Here is a 22,570-nt window from a genome sequence, read left to right as displayed (position 1 = left end):
CCCATGACAGAAGTCAGCGACAAAAGGCTAGCCTCACTATGCCGACGCCAAGAAGAGGTTATTGAATCCCTAAGAAAGGCGCTAAAGGAGTACGCGACTATAAAGGGTCAAGCCTCCACGAACTTTATAAGTTCTTTATGGGCACAAGTACAAGAGGTCCATTTAAAATTTTATGAAGATTTTGACAACCCGATAGAAAAGGGCTACAACAAGGAAGCCTACGGGATGTAACAAGTGGAAGTGCAAAAGGCGCTCATGGCTTGGCCAAGTGCATCCGCCACAAACAGCACTGATGTGCAGCTGCCAAGAATAAGCATCCCAAAATTCGATGGAGAACTGTTAAAATGGAGACAATTCTTCGATTTATTCTCATGCATGGTTCATGAAACCAACATGCCCACCATAAAGAAAATGTACCTAAAAACCGCACTTACCGGTGATGCAGAAAGGTTGATTCGGCATATAGAACTCAAGGAAGACAATTATGAACAAGCATGGGAAATACTTGTTGATTCGTATGACAAGCCAAGACAGCTTGCAAAAACAGTAATTCGCAAATTGTTGCATCAACAGGCATCTTGTGATAGCGCAAAGTCATTGCAGGAATTATATATAACAACGATTGAGTCTCTCGCCTCCCTAAAGGGCCTAGGCATCGACATATCCACATGGGATCCAATTTTAGTCGTGCTCCTGACAGACAAGCTCGACATGAATAACCGAGCGTTGTATGAGCAATCACTTGGAAGCTCGACTGAGATCCAACCATTACATACAATGATAGATTTTTTTGGATCAATGAGTACGAGTTCTAAGCACAGGAAAATCGGAAAAATCGTCGAAAAGAGAGCCAAAGAACTCAACGTGTGCGTCGTTAACAACTGGAAAGTTATCTGCATGTGAATTCTGTAAAAAGGAAGCCCACCCCCTATATAGATGTGAAGACTTCCGATCTAGGCCCACATCTGAAAGATTGACTATGCGTGATTAGGGGCGACTTCGCACGGTACCGCCGCAAGGCATTGCTTCGCGCGAAAAATGGCCACCTAAACCGCTGCTCCTGTCCTTTCCCTCTCCAGCGATCGCAGCGTCCGCAAAACGCTTGGTGCGCATGCTGCTGCTGCCTCCCACGTCCTTTGGTTCCCTATCATCAGGGGAACGAGGGTTTCAGGTTGGACTCTTGCCCCGGCTATCTCCTCCAGCAGTTGGCGCTCGTGGTTGAACCGGTGGTACTCAAACAGGACGTGCTGAGCGTCCTCCGCAATCCCGCTACCGCACTCCGGGCACCCATCCTCCGTCTCGTGTCCGTACTGCTTTAGGTAGCTCCGGAAGCAGCCGTGCCCGCTTAGCGCCTGCGTTAGGTAGTAGTCCACCTGGCCATGCTTGCGATTTACCCACGCCTCGATGCAGGGGATGAGCTTGTGGGTCCACCGTCCATTGCTCGAGATATCCCATGCTTTCTGCCAGTTGCTGACGCTCTGCATTCTGGAGCGGGCCCTGGCCTCGGCTTTGGCCCTCGGATCATCCTGGATGAGACTCAGGGTGGTGCGGATATCCTTGGATTCCCGTACCAGTTCTCCCAGCGGGACTTGGCCAGCGATGACTAGAACCGCATCGTCAGAGATGGTTCTAAAGGCGCACGATATTCTGATAGCGCACAGACGATATGTCGAGTTGACCTCTCGCATGTAGCTATCCTTAGCCGTGGCCTCCGCCCACACCGGTGCCGCGTACAGCAATTGCGACCTGACCACGCTCGCGAGGAGTATCCTCTTGTCCTGTTTCGGCCCTCTCGTGTTCAGCAGGATCCTGCAGAGCGATCTTGTCGTCTCCCTCGCTTTTTTGTTCGCGTACTCGAGGTGCTCGCGGAACGACAGGCGTGCGACTGAATTGTGGTCCCACCGACTAGGATCTCCGCCGTCTCCACCACTCTCCTGCTCGTGATTAGGACAGCCTCCGTTTTCTGTGCTGCCAGTTCCAAGCCCGCCACAGAAAGCCACGCCTCCACCGCTTTGATCGCCCTGTTGGCAGTCGCGACTATAGTTGGCACATGCTTGGAAACCACTACCAGCGCCACGTCATCGGCGAAGCCGACTATGCTGGTGTTGCTTGGCATTGGGAGCTTCATTGGGAGGACACCGTCGTACATAGTGTTCCACAGCAAAGGCCCGAGCACCGAACCCTGTGGAACTCCGGCAGTGACCTCGTAGATTCTTGGTCCGGATGAGGTGTCGACGGACAGCTGCCTTTTGCTGAGGTAGCTGTGGACTACGTTCAGCAAGTACCCGGGGATATTTAAGGACCTTAGTGACTCCAGCGTCCTTCCCCAATCCGCCGTGTTGAACGCATTCCGGATGTCGAGGGTCACTAAAAGGCAATACTCCTTCGTCCCTCCCTCCCATCTTGCGCCTGCGATGGCTTCAGGGGCAATCCTGGTTACTTTCCCGATCGCATCCAGGGTTGATCTTCCCTTTCGGAACCCATATTGGTTGGGAGAAAGTCCTCCTGCGCTCTCAAGGGCGGCGTTCAGCCTTGCTGCTATGGGTACTGAAACAAAAAATGCGCGTCAAATGCTCACAAAACAAAGGACTGCCGCAGTCGAAAGTGTTTTAAGTGCAAGAAGGATCACAATACTCTGCTTCATCTCGACACTACAGTAGAGCCTCGTACACCAATTGTAGGGGCGGCGAGTAATAAGAATTATAATCTACTCGCCACGACTAAGGTTGCAGTACAGGCCAACAATGGGCAGTGTGCAAACTTTAGAGCACTACTGGACAGATAAATCTGATTACAGAGCGAATGACTTCAATGTTATTACTAAAGCTCCACAATGTGGAACACTTCTTTTTCGATCAGAATTTACGATATATCTAGAATGCCCTCCCTCCGAGAACATTAGAAATCTAAGACGTACTAAATGGGGTTACTAAAAAAAACTCCTCGCAAGAAACCTAAATACTCCACCGACTTATGTACTCGACAGTCATGAATTGGAAAACCTAGTCAATTCTTTCACTGACATCTGCGGTGAGGCCATTTAAAAGGCCTGGCCAAAGCAGAACAGTCAAAACAAAACACAAACCGCCTTGGTGGAACACTACCCTGGCGGCCCTTAAAAGCGAGTGCAAAAGTCACTTCAACACAGCTAAATATAATAACAGCGAAGCTTCCTGGAACACGTACCATACGAAGCTAAGCCAATACAAAAAGGAAATTAGAACATCAAAGCGAAGAGAATGGGCCAATTTCTGCAGTAGCCTAGAATCTACAGCGGAGGCGTCCAGACTCAGAAGAATCTTAGCAAAATCTTCAGTAACCTTTGGATACCTAAAAACCAAAGCATGCAAATAACTGTTGACCGTTTTTTTTTCCTTAAGCTCCACTCCCAAAAACAACCGAAAAATAGCAAGACCCTTCGTTTTCTCTCTGCGCAGCAGACTTCGTTTCCTTTTCTGTTGAGCTCTTTACATTGAGCTCTGTCACCCAACATCGTTTAATGAGAGATACGAATGACGCTCTCACAGGGAAACTTATTAGAAGACCAATTGACTGAGAGCGAGCAAAATTTTTGTACGAGCAATTCAATCGGTTGCTCTCTGATTTATTGCTCAAACAGCTATTTGGGAACCACACGAATCGGTCAACAATTATTTGCGAGCTATGCTAAAAACCAATGAAGACACCTGAACGGGAAACAGCCAGGAAACCCTTGAACTCCTGCTAGATACCCATTTCCCTAAAAACACGCAAGCAGTGGAGGACCTCCACATAGAGAAGAACAACCAAAAAAGCCTCTCACACGGGCACAGCTTCTACAAACTGCATCCTGCGCGTTGTTTCACTGTAAACAACAAACCCAGCTGTTTTACAGAGTTGAACAACGCAGGACGTAAAGGCTTAACAGCGCGGTTCCCCGCGCTTAACAGCACCACATAGTGTTGGAAAGTGCTGGACACGCGGGCCCTGTCTTAATTTTGAAATTCCGTTGGAATTTTTTCACAAATTCAGCACCTGGTTACAGGGACGGCAATAAGCGGAAGGCCAAGGATTAGGCTAAATTTCAACCCTTCCGTTGCGGCGGTGCCTAAGGAAAGGGGATCTGGGGACCGAAACGGGGCGGTATGACCGCCATTGTAAGTCAAGGGAAAATCCGTGGCCTGCGTGGGACCCTCCCTCCTGAGATAACCGGGAAGTCTGAGATGGAGGGGGCAGAAAACCCTTTCGGGGCGAGCTCACTGGTGCAAAGATCGCCCGCTATCAGAGGGAAAAAGGGACCGAGGGAGTTGTACCGGCATTTAGGAGGGGGAGCAAGATCCCCCGCACGCTGGCATCTTCGTCAACCAAAGATGAAGAGCTAATCGCAGACACGGAGGAGGTTAAGGAAACCCCAAAGAGGACGCGCGACCCTGCAAGCCCTGCAAATTCGCAGAGGACAACGCCGGCTAAAAGGAGCATGGCCTCCCATGAGGCAACCTGCCTGGAGGATCTCTTGTAGCTGGGGAAGCTTCTATCTTTTTCTGTCTTGGACGTTGATGCATTATGGTCAGTACAAAGAAGTGGCCCTGGCGACACCAAGCAAAGCTTGTTACGCGCGGAGCCCTAAACCTTTTTGGGCAAGTAAGCGGAATCGCGGACATGGAAAAAATACGATCTAACAAAAGACAGTTTAAAATATAAATTTATATTTATAAATTATTTGAAGACAGGAAATACATAAGTTTATTATAATTAGTAGCATTAGGGGTATCAAACAGTAAGACGTGGCACAGTGAATTATAGTCGTCACACAGAACACGAAAAGGATCCTGCAGGGCATAATTAGATCTACATATTGGCAGGGACAACGGACGAAAACGGCGAACTGTTCTACAGGGTACATTAAGTGAACTTAGAAGGAAAGGGGAGTCGACATCACCATTTATAAGTTTGTGTAAGAACATAACTCCATGACACTTTCTACGATGGTAGAGGGTTGGTAAGTCGAGCAGGCGCAACCTCGCAAGATAAGAGGGCAGTCGACTACCTGTGTCCCAGTGTAATCCCCTCAGAGCAAATAAAAGGAATTGTTTTTGGACAGACTCTAACATATTTTGGTAACAGCTAATTTGAGGAGACCATATACAAGAGCAATATTCCATAGACGGACGAACAAGAGAAACATACAAAAGCTTTGTTGTGTAAGGATCATCGAACTCCCTGGACCAACGTTTAATAAATGCAAGAAGACTTCTGGCTTTATTAGATATAGTAGATATATGGTCTTTAAAACTAAGTTTATGATCAAATAAAACGCCAAGATCCTGAACTGAAAAAATTCGTTCAAGGGCGTTATTTCCAATAGAATAAGAAATCAGAGATGGATTACAACGATAAAAGGTCATAAAGTTACATTTAGAATAGTTTAAATTTAACATGTTAATCATGCACCACGTATACAAACAATCAAGATAGTTGAAGGTCATTATATGAGTTAGGTAAACACATGGACAAACATAGCTTGACATCATCTGCATACATTAATACGGTAGACGATTTTATAACATTAGGTAGATCATTAATCATTAAGCCAAAGAGTAAAGGACCCAGGTGGCTACCCTGTGGCACTCCAGAAGTAACATTAATTATTTTGGGAATTCTATTGTTAAAACAGACCATTTGAGTTCTATTAGAAAGGTAGGAAAGTATCCAGTCAAGTACGTTTGGAGGAAACCCTAAACGGGACCATTAAAATATAAGAAGTTTATGGTTCACAGAATCAAAAGCTTTAGAAAAATCGGTATAAATCACATCAGTTTGATGATGTGTCAGGAAGCCTCTAGTAATTATAGATGTAAATTCTAGTAGGTTTGTAGAAGTAGAGCGACGTCTAGTGAAGCCATGTTGACACGGTGAAATAATAGACCGGCAATGATGCTGCAACTGACAGGTAATAATTTTTTCGAAAAGTTTAGGAATTGCACTGAGCTTAGCAATACCACGATAATTTGAGATGTCGGACTTGGTCCCTTTTTTAAACAATGGAACAATAAACTATTCCTTCCATATGGATGGAAATCTTTCTTGACTTAGCGACAAATTAAATATTAATGTTTAGGGAAAAGCTAGATAGGACGAACAATTCTTCAGTATACAACTTGGTATTTTGTCAGGACCCGGTGAAAAAGAGAGCTTAAGAGTATCAAGACTCTGAAGAACATCAGATACATTAATCACTGGTTCGAAGATAGAGTACAGATGAGGTAGTGGGTATGGATAATCCTTATCAATAACACCATTGCATTCCGTATAAGTCGATTGAAAAAAATCAGCAAATAGGTTGGAAATATCATTGTCATCAGATGCTATATTATTATTATGAACAAGAAAGGAAGCTACCTTCGGCCAGCCGAAGCTTATATACCCTTGTAGATAAAAGAATGCTCACTCGGTGCAGTTCCAGGGATTCCAGATTCAGCGTTTCTATTTATTTAAATTTTGTTTTTAAGTAATCAAGAATCAAAACGCCTACTTCCTACAAAGTTACAATGAATTTTCTTATATTTGTTTGAATATCCCTATGGGAGCCTTAAGATATAGTGGTCCGATCCGGCTCTCTCCGACATATGTACTACCTGCAATAGAAAGAAGGCTTTCGGGAAAGTTTCATCGCGATAGCTTTAAAACTGACAGACTAGTTCGCATAGAAACGGACAGACGGACATGGCTAGATAGACTCGGCTATTGGTGCTGATCAAGAATATATATACTTTATGTGGTCAGAAACGTCTCCTTCACTGCGTTGCAAACATCTGAGTGAAAGTATAATACCCTCTACAAGGGTATAAAAAGAGAATGAGGGAAGCAATTCGATTTCCGCTTAGAATTGACGAAAGAATAAAAAAAAATTTAGGATTACTTTTGAAATCACGCTTACAACGAGACAGGTAATTTTGATAACAGTCAGAATTGTGTGGACAAATTCCGCCTTAGCAGAACTATATTTGGCCCAGTCCGTCAGCAAGCCAGAAATTTTGAACCTTTTAAAGTCTGTTTATTTTTATTTTTTAGATAGGATAGTTGACGAGTAAACCATGTAGAGCTAAAAGAATTCTTCAAGGAGGAAAGAGGAACATGTACATCAAATAGACGGTAAAGGACTTTATAAAAATACCCAACTGCATCATGAACAGGAAGGTCAACAAGATAGGACCAATTAATTGTCGATAAAGATTCAACTAGTTTAGCATAGTTAGTCTTTTTAAAACACAAACTAGGATTAAACGTACATCCAGCAGTCCTGGGAGCATTAAAAAATCCATTTATACAGAGCTGAAGGTTAGGATGAGACAGTGGCGACTAACTTCATCATCGATACCATCAAAGACGAAGATTAAGTCAAGGAGACGACCAATATGATTGGGAATCCAGTTAATTTGTGCAAGGATAGTGTTACATCTACCAAGTGTGACAACATCATCCGATAAAGACAACAATCAGTTATGTAAGTGATCATGCAGACAGCAGGTGCAAAAACAATAAGGTCACGTGTCAACCACTGTTGTCAATTACGTAAGAATATCTAACCCCACCTGCTAAGTTACATAATTGCCGTGGGAAACGCTTAGCATGCAGAAAAGTTTCACGTGGCTGTCGGCACGCGCCGGATGCAGAAACATGAAGATGACACCTATGGTGAACAGGTGGATGCACTTGCGTGGCCTGATTTAAATACCGCTGACACACGGAAATTGGTCACTTTGCAGGCGTTGCACTCTAACTTCACCATGTGGGAGTTCAAGCTGGGTGCATTGATGAGAAGGGATTCTGGATGGAACGGGAATTTTAATAGGAACGATGGAATTCACCTCTTTCCGATCTTAGTCCCGGCAAACCTTTATAAAGAGCCGCATCTGAAAAGAGCGGATGAGAAAAAAGAATCGGGCAAAAAGTGAACAGTGAACCTAAAAGGCTAAGTTAACAGGATAGAAAAGGACTAAAGGATCCAAGGAAAGGCATAAGAACATAGTCCTTAACACTAAGGACATTCTTAGTCTTCCTGAGAGGACGAAGCCAATCCTGACAATAGTCCTGCCAAAAAGGACTAAAGGATCCAGGAACAAAGCAATATATAGTTAGTCCTGGCTAAAACATATGCAATATGGGAGGAAAGACCTCCAATGCCGACAACGACTCAGCTAATGTTGTCAACAATGTTCAAGTAGTCGATCACTCAGAACAGATTGATAAACTATACAACGTCCTGATCATTATTGCTGTCCTTTTGCTCCTTAATGTGGCTATAAATGCATATGTAATGCACAAGCGCAATTTGAGGAAGAAATACACAGTGAACAATAGTGATATCGAACGCGCTCTGGGCTTAAATACCATTTCGCAGCAATAAGGCGAAATCAAAAAGAAAAAAACAAACAATTATACCATAACATCAACAAAACCATGGGAGGAACGAACTCCAAGGACATAGATCCTAATTGCCAAATACAAATAATAGACCACAATCAACAAATCGCGGAAGTGTTCTATATTCTCGTTTTTATTGCCGTGCTCCATTTAATCCGAATCGCGATGAACATCCAAGCATTGCGAAAAGTAGAACACAATCATCCGTTTGCAGTATAAGTGTGCCGAGAAGATAAGTGCATGAAACAGTAAACCGCCGACGGCGCCAAAGTATAAACCCATTGACACAACGGAATCGGAGTGGAGTGAAGACCCGTCTACCCGCGACAGTCGTGTGCCACGAAAAACGCTTGATCGGCGAAATTATATGGCTCATTCCACGTGAAACGTGACAGGCCAATTTGGGTCAAATCTCAGAATCAATCGAAACTTTTTTTTCGATAGAGGATTGAAATATAAGGATCGGTTTTTATTTTTTTTTTTTAACTCTTACCGTTTATTTCAAAAAAATAATTTTCTAATTAAGCTCCGATTTTTCAGTTATGCATCACTTGAGACTCGTTTGAGTTATTTCAATATTTGGTATGCAACTTTGTGGGATATGTTCATGTCTTTCAGAAAAATAATTTAAAAAATTTTTAATTTTAAAATTAAGTATTTTTTAAGAGAATTTAAATTTTAAAAAATTCTGTACGCCGGAATACACGCGGATTCCGAATGAAAAAATTATCCTCATATTGCTTCATCAATTCTTCACGAAGTGGTAAAATAAAATTTTTGTATTTGCCAGACCTACTAGTAAAGACAACGATTTTAGTTTAGCAACTTTGCATCAAGCAACAACAGCGCAGCGAATTTGGGGCTAATGTTGTCCAAACCTTCTGCATTGGATTTTACACTTAGTAAACATTTAAGAACATCTCTTTGACGGACACACATAAAGCTAAAGATATTATCACAGATGGTTGTCGAGTTCAGGTACATACTTTGGGGAGGACTAGAAAAATTGACGCGAGCAAACTTTTCATTGAGAGCATCCACATCTAGGTCTGACTTAGCAGCCTGAGTTTGTTTGCCTATCCCCATACCTCTAAGCTCCTTCCAAACCTGACCAGACGTATATGCATTTTCAAATTTATGGTTATAAAACCTTCGTTTGGACTCTGCTATTTTTCTCGTGACATCAGTTCTGAACTGTTTAAAAATATTGTACAAGTGGTCAGTTCGATATCGTTTCCAGCGCTTATAGGCTGCGTCCCGCAATCGAATTAGTCCCTTTATATTCAAGGTAAACCAAGGCTGGTCTGCTGGCTTCAGAATTTTAGTTCTTACTGGGACACACTTCTCAAATAGTTGCCTAACATTAGAGTTTAAAAGTAATAGTTGGTCTTCTGCAGATGTCATGTTGTAAATGAGGGTCCAGTCATAATTATCAAATTCAGCCTGCAAGTTATCGTAATTAAGTGACTTATAATCCCTATAACTAATTACAGCTGGCATGTTGTCAGAGATAAAATCATACGTCATAAATATCAGGTCATGTTTAGAGAAAGCAGGAACACATAATTGGTCATATAAAAGAACTTTTGACAAATCACTAACAAAGAATACATCTAACAATGAGCTATTAGTATTTGTAAAATAGGTAGGTGCGAGACTGTTGACCAATTTCAATCCAATTGAATTAAAGTCATAGTGAACAAGATTTTCAGTTATCATATTGCTGTTAAGATCTCCTGTTATAATAACATTTTGATACCCAACGGATAGGACTGCCAGCGTTCTCATAAGGTCTCCGAAATGGGTTTGGCGGTGGGGTCTGTATATGCAGCAGATGAGAGCTTTATTCTTACATTTTCGATCAGTAATCTCAATGAAAGCTGATTCTACTGTACTATCATCTTGACTGACATGGATACATTTAAAGGTAAATTTCTTACTGATATAGATGGCTACGCCACCGGCATGGCCCACCCGATCAGCCCTAAACAACACGTAACCCTCACACATAAAAGGGACATCACTAGAACCATTGACAAACCAGGTTTCTGACACACAAATTACATCAACATGAGATCCAACAAATAATTCTCTAAACTCATCCATTTTTCTTACTAAGCTCTGGGCGTTTATGTGGACAATCTTCAGACCCCCTCTTTGTTTACATAGAATATTTAAAAGACTGCTCGCAATATTATTATTTGAAACGATCTGCATTAGGATAGACATTTAAACATATTGGAAACACACACAAAAGGTCGCAATAGGCACACTCTAATTCAGAATAAGATAGTATTATCAAAAACCTAACTAAAATTGAGTTACTCTTAAAAACTACTATGAGAAAAAGTATAGGATTATAAGAGAAATTAGTCGCGAAAATTATTATTAATCCCATTATCCGGAGGTGAACCCTCAGCGAGCGGTGAGTGGGATGCAGATTCAGAGAGAGACCCAGCAGCATTGACTCTCTCTCTCTCAGTGATATCGGCAAGCTCATCAAATTGCTGGAAGTAGATAACGTCATCTCTCCCTGTGCATTTCGCGTGCACAATCCCACGTCGAGTAAACACCGCAGAGAAAACGTTGAGCTTTTTAAGGCGCATAGCTTCTTTAAAGATAACGAAATTATCTTTCGTGAGTTGCTCATTAACATAGAGCACAGCCGGTGAATCAAAACCTAGCAGGTGTATGCTCAGTTTTTGGTTGTTAGCTCGCCGGTATGCACCAAGTGTTCGTAGAAGTGCCGCTTTTTCCCTCGTCGTCTCCAGCCTGACTATTACAGGAGGATCGACAAGTGTATTCTGGGATTTACGGGCCCTGAAGATATCGCGGACTCTCGGTGCCGGAACAAGGTTGGTCGCAAAACATAGTTTGTTGAATAGGGTCCGGAGTTTTTCCCCATTTACATACGGAATGCCATGCATACGTACCGCGCACGCATCACTTTCAGCACTCTGTGCATTGAGTTTCCCTTCGACAGTCCCTACTTTGGCTTTCAGGGAACGTAACTCCTCCATATCCCGCTCCAGTTTGTCCAGGCGCTCGGCCGTAACGACCTCTAGTTGCTGGACTCGCGTTCCAAAGTTTTCGACAGCACCTGATAGTTGGCAAAGCTTAGCGTCGAATTTTTGGTCGATTTCGCTTGATAACGCTTTCAATAGCCTTTCTTCGGTCTCCCGCGAAGTGGCGTTTATGTGCTCTGTCAGCTCAGCGAAACGGGCGTTGATAAGCGCTGATAATCGGGCGTCTATTTGCTCTAACAGTTGCGGCGATAGAGCATCTGAAGTGCGACCAGTTTTCCCGGATCTCAATTCCAGAGACGAGTCAGTTCTAACTCGTTTCGCCTGTTGGTTTGACATGTCTGTGTCTTAGTGAAGTTGTGCAACAGTACTTTGCAAAGGAAAAGTTTGTGTTGTTTGTGTTACGATTCTCTCAATTTCTTTAGATCAGCTGAGAGCGCAGACGAACCGACGAGTTCACGGACGGCCAAACAGCTTTGATTTTTCAGAAATTGATTAATTAACAAAAAAATGAAGAAGATCGATCAAATAGTTCTTGTGCAATCGTGGTCACCGCAAACCGCTATAAAAAAAAAGGCTTCCGAGAGAATTGCCATAACTTTGTAAATTATTGATATATTTTCAAGATCAAACGCTTGTTGTTTCGATAAAAACATGTACTATCAATAAATAATAACTTCAGTTTCATAAAATAACACAGGTCGACAAAAAAAAAGCCCAAGAATAAAAGCTACAAATCCTGAAAGGATTTTAGCTGTAGATTACTAGCTCATACTTGGAACTTTCCATCACGTCGAAGTTTTGAGAAATCCGTGGTCAAAGTTCAAAATTTTCGATTTTTAGGCACTTTTTGCGACATAATAGTAAGAAAACCCTTCGTAGCCCAGACCCACAATATTAAAATATTAAGTACCTCTAATTAACCTATATTTATAATAATATTAAGCATTTATATAATAAGTGCATGTTAATAAAATTTAGTTCTAACTGAGTAAGCTAACTACATTTAATGAGTTTTAATTATTAGCATACATTTTTATTATTGAGCACTATTTTGTTAATTTACTTTATTACCTCTTAATTAATTTTAACTACTTTTAATATCCATGTTAATCATATGTATAGGTAATATTTCGATAATAGTGTAAACTCTGTATTCCGTTTTTTTTTTCTATTAAATAAAATTTTCTTTTTCAGCGGGAGGTATCCGCTCTTATATTTGCATGTTCAAATATAAGCAGCCCACAGAGCGACCTTTTTGTCGTGAATAGTCTGCAAATCTTTTTGCTGATGTGCGCGCTTTTACAAGCGATCAATTCGATACCTTCCGTAAAAAAATACATTGTCATTAATTGGTAATGCCAGTGTCATAAACAAAGATTCTTAGCCTATACTTTATGATTTATTTCAATATATATTTATTAAAATTTATCGTGTGAGGAAAGTCTCAACATGAGTTGCTAGGTTCACGTTTAAAAGGGGGTGCTGATTCCACAAGTGAAGTAGGTCTAGAATAATGACGACGACTTCTTGACAGACGACATTAACATTAGGGGATCAGATTGCAAGGCTAGCACTAATCCAACGGCACACGATTTGTGAAAGGGGAGGGTAACAGCCACAAGCTGCCGATCGTATTTCGATTAAGTGCTCCAGTTAGCTATTCGGGAAACTTACGGGCAGCTAAGATAGATGACAGACGAAACAGACGATCTATATTATTTTTCCCAGGCACTTTTAATAATTCTTTCTGGTTATGCGGGAGAGGTGAGATGCTTACCAAGAACCCACCCCATCCGTCGAGCTCAGCCGGCAAAATGGTGCCTGAACATCGGACTCATCTCCCTCGGCCCATGTCGTCCGGACAGGGCCCTAATACGCCTACGTAACAATAGTTCAACAAGACCATCAACAAAGTCATGTTGCATCCTAGTAATCATTGCTAATGAGTCATTATTCTCCAATTAAGAAATATTAAGAAGATTAAAGTCACTGAACACAATGAGTTGGTCAGTTTCAGCAAGCAATAAGGAGATAGACTGTATGGCGGACAGGTGCAATATATACACATTAAATTCGAAGCTAGGGGGTATATAGGAGCAAGTTAAAAAATGTTATTTTTTGGGAAAGATTATTTTACACAAATAAATTCAATACCTGATGAGCCAGAAATATCAACAAGCTCAGAAGTTAAATCGGATTTGACTCCAATAAGATCGTCTCCACCTCGACGGGTATGACGATCATTGCGATAAACAAAACAGTTTTTTGACAAAATCTCACTATCGTGTACAGATGGTTTAAGTCAGGTCTCAGTGAATACAATAACATTGGCTTCAAAAATTGAGCTGTTTTTATAAGGCGTTGAGAGTTTACTAAGAAGCCCCCGTACATTTTGATAGTGGCTTATGAAATTTAGTTTTTTGAATTTGAAGCAGAGCTGGGCACCGACAAGGAAGTGATGGGAAGCGAACTATTTTCTTTTATATATTCGTCACTGAACACAATGAGTTGGTCAGTTTCAGCAAGCAATAAGGAGATAGACTGTATGGCGGACAGGTGCAATATATACACATTAAATTCGAAGCTAGGGGGTATATAGGAGCAAGTTAAAAAATGTTATTTTTTGGGAAAGATTATTTTACACAAATAAATTCAATACCTGATGAGCCAGAAATATCAACAAGCTCAGAAGTTAAATCCAGGGACCGTAAATAATCATTATTTGAGATTTTTATTTCAAAAAGACTACTGTGATATTTTGTTTTACACGTCAAAAATAACGTTCTTTTTACTCTTGCCCACAAAGTATATGCATTTCAACAAATCTGGAAATCAAATTAACTGTTACTTGTTTATGTCTATGAAGTGCAAAAAAACCAGTTAAATGGTTGATTAAAATATGTAAAAATCTCAGTAGGCCTTTTAAAATAAAAATCTCAAATAATGATTATTTACGGTCCCTGGTTAAATCGGATTTGACTCCAATAAGAACGTCTCCACCTCGACGGGTATGACGATCATTGCGATAAACAAAACAGTTTTTTGACAAAATCTCACTATCGTGTACAGATGGTTTAAGCCAGGTCTCAGTTAATACAATAACATTGGCTTCAAAAATTGAGCTGTTTTTATAAGGCGTTGAGAGTTTACTAAGAAGCCCCCGTACATTTTAATAGTGGCTTATGAAATTTAGTTTTTTGAATTTAAAGCAGAGCTGGGCGCCGACAAGGAAGTGATGGGAAGCGAACTATTTTCTTTTATATATTCGTGAACAAATTTATCAGCAGGCCAAAAATTAGGGTCAAGAAGTTTATAGAACAGTTCTTCCGGAACAAGTATTTTAAATGAAGAATAATCTTATCTTATTTGTTTAAAATTAAATTTAGTGATGTCAATATCTTTTTGATTGGGAAGGGAGAGTTTTGAGACAATATGATGCATCACGTCGTTGACTGTGAGTGCTGCATTCAATCTTGACACAAAAATAGACTTTCTAGGTACCATGAGAGTGAGTGGTACCGTAGAAAAGAGAGCTGGGCTATTACTGTTCTTCCTAGGGATCATGCTAGAAAGTGGAACAGGAGGAGGTACAAAGGTATTATCTAAGGGCATTACGAGGTGCGGCAGAGCCCACGAAGTGGCAACAGCCGGTGACCGATTGTGATCTGGCAGGGATTGCACCCTGACATCAGTCATTGATGACTCGCTCCCATTGGGATCGTCCTCATCGAACGACATATAGCTTGCAGTGGGGCTGGGAAGAGAGAGGTTGCTCGAGAGATCTGGAACATGTAGAGAGATATTAGGCAGTGTAGGACTACGATTTATATTTAAGGATATTTGATTAAGAAGAATACGACCTTAAGTTTGAGTCGAAAACATTAAACCGACTTAATAAGTCCGTAAATTTGCCTCATAAATGATCTAATATCAATTTTGATATGTAGGCATGTAGTGCACGTCCAGTCCAGCTTGGCATTAGACCTAGTACGATCCGCAATTTGGGCCGCACTATGCCCAAAGTCAACACATAACCAGCAATTAACAATCGGCTGCCGAGAAGTGATTTTGCCAGTAAATTGGCAACCAACAACACAGAAAGCAGACATTGTTTACAAGTTAAAGTAAGATAAACAAGAAAGGAAGCTACCTTCGGCCAGCCGAAGCTTATATACCCTTGCAGATAAAAGAATGCTCACTCGGTGCAGTTCCAGGGATTCCAGATTCAGCGTTTCTATTTATTTAAATTTTGTTTTTAAGTAATCAAGAATCAAAACGCCTACTTCCTACAAAGTTACAATGAATTTTCTTATATTTGTTTGAATATTCCTATGGGAGCCTTAAGATATAGTGGTCCGATCCGGCTCGCTCCGACATATGTACTACCTGCAATAGAAAGAAGACTTTCGGGACAGTTTCATCGCGATAGCTTCAAAACTGAGAGACTAGATCGCATAGAAACGGACAGACAGACGGACATGGCTAGATGGACTCGGCTATTGATGCTGATCAAGAATATATATTCTTTATGTGGTCGGAAACGTCTCCTTCACTGCGTTGCAAACATCTGACAGAAATTATAATACCCTCTACAAGGGTATAAAAATGTAGAAAGTAGACTGTACAGAAATGTAAACGGAAAGCTTTAGATGAGTGCCAACGAACAGCTGTGTGGCTATGGGGGCGCCGAGGAAAGAAAGAGCGCGATAAGAGGAAACAAAGAGCGCGATAAGACCAAATCAGCAAAGAACCGTTAACTCGAAAATGAGAGCCGGTGACTGAAGTTGGGAGATGAGCAGAGCAAACGGTGCGAGAGAGCGCCAAAACGACAATGTAAATAACAAACAACAACAATGCACAATGCACTCGCGTCGTTAACTATTTTTCAATATCTTTTGAAAGACGATGGTTTTAATGAAAGAGAATGAAAACTTTGGGAATATTAAAATCAAAAATTTCGACACTAAGCGTGTGGGAGCGAATGTAAAACACTTCCGTATACAACAGAGAGAGAATTGTTCTTCTGCAGGAGATTTCCACCAAAATGATAGACAAGACGGCGCGCCACATAACTGCCGCCACGAGGGAGACGTTCATGCGCATGAAGGCGCTTCACACGAAGATCCTAGAGGCGAACAGAGAGGGTGGCATGGACATCAGCACCAGGGAGGATCACCAGAACGTTGCAATCGTGTGCTCGAAATGCCGTCGAAGCTTGGAGATCGCCGACAAGGAGCAGCAGACATCGCCTGTCTGCAGGAAAGAAGCCGCAGCGCAAACGGAGCCATAGCGAAGCCGACTGCGACGGACGCTGACGCCAGGAAGACCACGAGCCCCGCAGTCCCGGTCGCCGGGTTGGTGGTCAAGAAAATGAAGAGGACTACGAGACGCACAAGAACAGATGCGGTCATTGTCCATGCGAGTGAAAAAACCTACAGCGAGGTGCTAGCCATGGTGACTCGAAGGGACGACAAACAGTTGTCGGATCTGGGAAGCTGTGTAGCCAATGTACGCCGCACCATCAACGGCAACCTACTGCTCGAGGTGGCCAAATACAGCGCAGAAAGCGCAGAGGCCATGAAGAAGAGCATTGCGAGGGTCTTAGGCGACGCAGCGTCAGTGCGAGATATGTCGAAGGAGACGAAACTGCTCGTTTTGGAGATACGAGATATCGACTCCATCGCGACGAAGCAGGAAATCTGCGCTGCTATTGCGAGCTAGTATGGCATCGATGCGAAGCGCATCGTAGTCTTCGCCGAGGCTACGCGGAGTCGCAGTCGGCGGTGACTAGTTTGCCCTTCTCCCTGGGGAAAGCTGTCCTTCATTGGGGCAAATTATGGAATGAATGGACTATCTGCAGGATCCGGGAAAGAACGGGCCCCCAAGATGTTTCAAATGCCTGGAACCCGGTCATATAGCAGTGATTGACTCCAACACTTCCTCCTGGTAGCTGAGATGAACCAACTTTTCCGAATTTATTATTTTTTGCAAAATGGGAAACTTGCTTTATTTATTTATTATTATTTTAGTTCAGCAACTTTAAATTTAAATACATAAAATAAGTATTATACATATCAAAGAGCGCTAGTATTGCTTTTCCTTCCTTACACGTTGCGCTGTTGTTGCTTGATGCAAAGTTGCTAAACTTATTATTTATTTTACCACTTTGTTAAGAATTGATGAGGCAATATGAGGATAATTTTTTCATTCGGAAACCGCGTGTATTCCGGCGTAAAGAATTTTTATACCCTTGCAGAGGGTATTATAATTTCAGTCAGATGTTTGCAACGCAGTGAAGGAGACGTTTCCGACCACATAAAGTATATATATTCTTGATCAGCATCAATAGCCGAGTCCATCTAGCCATGTCCGTCTGTCCGTTTCTATGCGAACTAGTCCCTCAGTTTTAAAGCTATCGCGATGAAACTTTCCCAAAAGTCTTCTTTCTATTGCAGGTAGTACATATGTCGGAACGAGCCGGATCGGACCACTATATCTTATGGCTGCCATAGAAACACTTAACAAAATAATAGAAAAAACTTTCTAGAAAGTAGGCTTTTTGATTTTTGACAATGTAAAAACAACATTTTAGGTAGGCATACCTGCAAGGGTATATAAACTTCGGCTGGCCGAAGTTAACTTCCTTTCTAGTTTTAATTTAAAATTCCCTTAAAAAATACATAATTAGTAATTCAAAATTTTTTTAAATATTTTTCTGAAAGATATTAAGATGTCCGACAAAGTTGCTTACCAAATATTTAAATATCTCAATCGAGTCTCAAGTGCTGAATAACTTAAAAATCGGAGCTTAATTAGAAAAACATTCTTAAAATAAACGGTAAGAGTAAAAAAAAAAAAAAAACCGATCCTTATATTTCAATCCTCTATCGAAAAAAAGTTTCGATTGATTCTGAGACTTGACCCAAATGGTCCTGTCACGTTTCACGTGGAGTAACCCAACAATTCACTGTTACACGACAAACAGTCTGGTTTCCGGAGAAAAATAAGTTGTATTAGTGCCATTACTGATATTGTGGAAGATGTCAGGCAGCAGCTTGATAAAAATTGTGTTACATTTTTGACTCTACTTGATCACAGCAAAGCCTTTGATTCAATGAAATCTCTGAAAACTCAAAAAAAAATTTAACTGTTCGAGCACAGCGGTCAAGCTTGCTAAATCCTACCTAGCAGATCGAGCTGTAGTCTTTGGGATGAATACCTCCACCTTTAGGCAACTTACAAGGGGAGTACCTCAAGGATCTGTGTTAGAGCCATTGTTGTTTTATATTTATGTGAATGATTTACCTGAATGAATTTATGTTTGTAACCCTGTCAAGGATATAAATGTGTGTGCCAGTATAAGTAACAAATTGCTATCCATAATTGACAAGTGAGCTAACAATAACGGCTTGGGAATAAATCCAAAAAAATTAAAGTGTATCGTAATCAGTAAAAGGATGATCGACACAAGTGTTCTCCCAAAATTATATATAAATAATACAGCTATTAGCTACAAAGATCATGTTGTAAGTCTTGGCATAACCTTTAGCAAAACCTTATCATGGAGCAAGCATATAGCTATAGCAACTTGTCGCACATATGGTTTGTTGTGGGCGCCAGACACATTTTAAAATCGTTTAAGGCGATTGTGGGCGTTAAAGGGGGCGTGGCGCCCGGCTGAAATAAACTTGCGATGCGTAGAAAGCCCAAGAATATGTGTGGGTAATCCCAACTTTCCAGCTTTTGTAGTTTCCGAGATCTCAGCGTTCATAGGGACGGACAGACAGACAGACGGACAGACGGACATTGTTAGATCCACTCGGCCAGTAACCCCGATCAAGAATATATACACTTTATATGGTCCGAAATGCTTCCTTCTAGCTGTTACATACTTTTGTACGAATACAATATACCCTTTTACTCTACGAGTAACGGGTATAATTACAAGTAAAAAATGGGTACAACGATGCCGATGTCTACGGTTCCACGATGTCAGGATGCCAGATTTGATAGTTGGAATCGCCATCACCGAGTGGTAATCGAGTACATTTTTATTTACTTGAGCAGGTCTGATGAGTTTGATTCTGTGTCTAAGATCACCTATATTTCCTACTCGTTTTCGAAAGTGCTTCATGTAATATCATCCCTTGATTTCTTTAGTTTGTAACCATAGTGATTTTATCAAATCACTTGTAACGGTCTTCCTATCTCAGAGTACTCTTCGAGAGCGCGCCGCATTGAATCGCATATTGCCTTTTGTCGGCGATCTGCCAATGGAAGCCTTTTAAGTTCTATCATGGGCTGCTGTATGCTCGCAGGGTCTCAGCATGACTTGTTTATTATTCCATGCCGTCCAGTATGATAGCTCGGTCTTTGAGCTTAAGAGTCAAAATTGTTACTGATTTTAATAAATAAACATAAACAATATATTTAGGAAAAAGTTCTTGGGTTAAGAGCAAAGCATGCATATAATTGTTGACCGTTTTTTCCTTTCGCTCTACTCCCGAAAAAAACCGAAAAATAGCATAACCCTTCGTTTTCTCTCTGCGCAGCAGACTTCGTTTCCTTTCGTTTCGGTTTTCTGTTGAGCCCTCTACGTTGAGCTGTTCGTGTGACGCTCTGTTACCGAACATCGTTCAATGAGAGATACGACTGATGCTCGCACAGGGAAACTTATTAAAAGATCGATTGACTGAAAAATTCATCGCAAAAAGTTTTGCAAAAAAAAAATAAATTTTTTTTTTTAATTTTTCTTCTTGTAGATTAACATTTTAAGATTATTCAAAAAAATTTAAAGTCAATCGGACAAAAACTTTTGAAGTTATGCTAAAATTAGTACCCTAACCTCTAAGACTTTAGGTACGCAAGTCCATCCTTAAGTGTGTTTTTCACGAAACCACGTTTCGAAAGTCCGTGTTCATCGGCATTTCTAAACGGCTCAACCGATCGTTTTCAAATTTGTCGCATATTTTTCTTCATAAAAAAACGCGCACCCTGGGAAGCGTTTTTTTTTTTATTTTTTTTCTAGGTGAAAAACGCATTTTTGGCTTTGGAATATCGCAAAAAAAATGCTTTAAAGTGAAAAATTAAAAAAAGGGCTTTCCAGGGGGCGGGTTTTTTTAAATTCTTAAGCGAAACTTAAAAACATAATGGAAATCCGATCATTTTTAGCGGAGGTACCGCAAACGCGGTAATAGTGTTCCAGCAATCGCTTTGCCACCGATATATTAGTCGATAGTATCGGCTATAAAAATTAGTGGATGTTACTTAAATAATAATATAAAAAGGTTTAAATTAAATCCATCCAACCCGTTTTTATAGAAAAAATCGCAAAGTTAGTCTTTCATAAAAAGGTTTGTACCTGAGGATGATTTAAACTAATGTTGACTCGGCTTAGCATCGCCAAGACAAAGGCAGCTGTTTTTCCTGTTCCAGACTGACTTTGTGCTATCATGTTTTGTGGTGGATCCGCAAGAAGTGTTGGCAACGCTGTTTCTTGAATTTTCGATGGAGTATTAAATCCCATTGCATAAATTCCTTTCAATAAAGAAGCTTTCCTATAAAAAATGATTTTCAAAAAATTATTATTAGAAATAACTCGAAGGTGTCACAGACATCTTTTTCAACCAAAATCTGTAATATTTCTTGTGTACAACAATGCACAAAACTTACCGCATGTGGTTGGAAGAGATTTATCTTACACCCCGGTTCGACCAGGTTACAAAATAAAATTGATCCGCAAAGGCGACTCTCGGTTCTGGTACAGAGGAGCCCCTGAATAAAAAAAGGGCACTTGCAATTTTTTATATGGTGGCAATTTGTTTAAGAGGAACAGCGATAAACGGCGCTCTTATTTTTGAAGCTATATTAAAAATTTAAACTTAATTACCTATCGAATGACCAAAACAAAAGTTTGCCACGCCCACAAACGCCCTTAACGGTTAGCGTCCACATTTATGCATCCTTGCGTTGATTCGCTATTGTCGGGTGCCCGACTATCAGATAACCGTTACTCAGCGAGGAGTGCGAGGGAGATGGAGGTATAAAACTTTCAACGCGCATAACTTTTTAACAAATGGTCCGTTTTGAAAAAATGTATTCTATATTTCGATAGGTATTGATAAACACCATAAAACTGAATTTTTACTTCTCCGAAATCTTCAAAGGTTTAGACGCCAAGCACTTTTTAAATCATTTACGGCGATTGTGGGCGTTAAAGGGGGCGTGGCCCTTGGCTGAAACAAACTTGCGCTGCGTAGGAAGCCCAGGAATATGTGTGGAAAATCCCAACCTTTTAGCTTTTGTAGTTTCCGAGATCACAGCGTTTATACAGACAGACAGTCATGGCTATATCGACTCGGCTAGTTATCTTGATCAAGAATATATATACTTTATGGGATCGGAAATGCTTCCTTCTACCTGTTACATCCTTCTGCAGGAATACAAAATACCCTTTTACTCTACGAGTAACGGGTATAATACATTTACAGCAATTTTTACCCTTTTCTTATTCAGGAAGATAAACTTTCCCAGAAAAAGCTAATTTAGTAAGCTAAATGTTTTGTGTAGACAATATATGCATTTTTACTTACAGGTGTAATGCCTCAAACGTTTTAACAGAATGTAGTGGTGAGTTAGGATTCTTTTGTTGAATGTCGAGCGATAACTTTGTATTTACTAGTCCTTTTCCTAATATTTTAATTAGGAGACTATTTTCTGCTGGACTGAAAAATGAAGATAATATTAATTTTAACAAAAACAAGAGAGAACGCAATAAATTATAAATCAGTTGCAAATTGGAGTTGTTATAGTTCAAATGAATTACACTATATCGTGATCCCTCTCATCCATATCGATAGAAACGATCGCTATTGGGTCTGACAATGCCTTCAGCTGTCAGTACTCTTCCCTTTTTAAAACTACTTCTTTGTACTACTTGTAAGAGAGAACATAGCCACTGCGCTACAATAAACGTGGAAATCGAATCGACAGCAATTTAAGCTTTAATTACACCAGTTTACAAAAAAAAAAACGATGAAATATACCATGAATGAAACCTTTGTTTTCCGGTAAGGTACGTCTTCCTGATTAAAAAAATAACACTTAAAATTTTTTTTATGGATAAAATTTTTTTTTAAATG

The 22,570-nt window shown here is 40.8% G+C and overlaps 1 protein-coding gene across 3 annotated transcripts in view; it reads right to left on the bottom strand.

Moving 5' to 3' along the window:
* Dbp80 (putative ATP-dependent RNA helicase Dbp80) overlaps positions 1–22,570 on the bottom strand; it is a 254,168-nt gene that overhangs the window by 212,446 nt on the left and 19,152 nt on the right. For all 3 annotated transcript variants that reach the window (XM_070216342.1, XM_070216341.1, XM_070216343.1), the window contains exons 3-4: positions 22,022–22,153; positions 20,791–20,986 (exon numbers count right to left, since the gene is read on the bottom strand). In XM_070216342.1, the coding sequence (XP_070072443.1) occupies positions 20,791–20,986; positions 22,022–22,153 (328 nt within the window). The remainder of the gene's footprint in view (positions 1–20,790; positions 20,987–22,021; positions 22,154–22,570) is intronic.

The sequence above is a fragment of the Drosophila takahashii genome, chromosome 3R (genome assembly GCF_030179915.1).
Source record: "Drosophila takahashii strain IR98-3 E-12201 chromosome 3R, DtakHiC1v2, whole genome shotgun sequence".
Classification (NCBI taxonomy): Eukaryota; Metazoa; Arthropoda; class Insecta; order Diptera; family Drosophilidae; genus Drosophila; species Drosophila takahashii.
The sequence above is the reverse complement of the archived record's forward strand: the minus strand, read 5'-3'. Positions and strand labels throughout refer to the sequence as shown.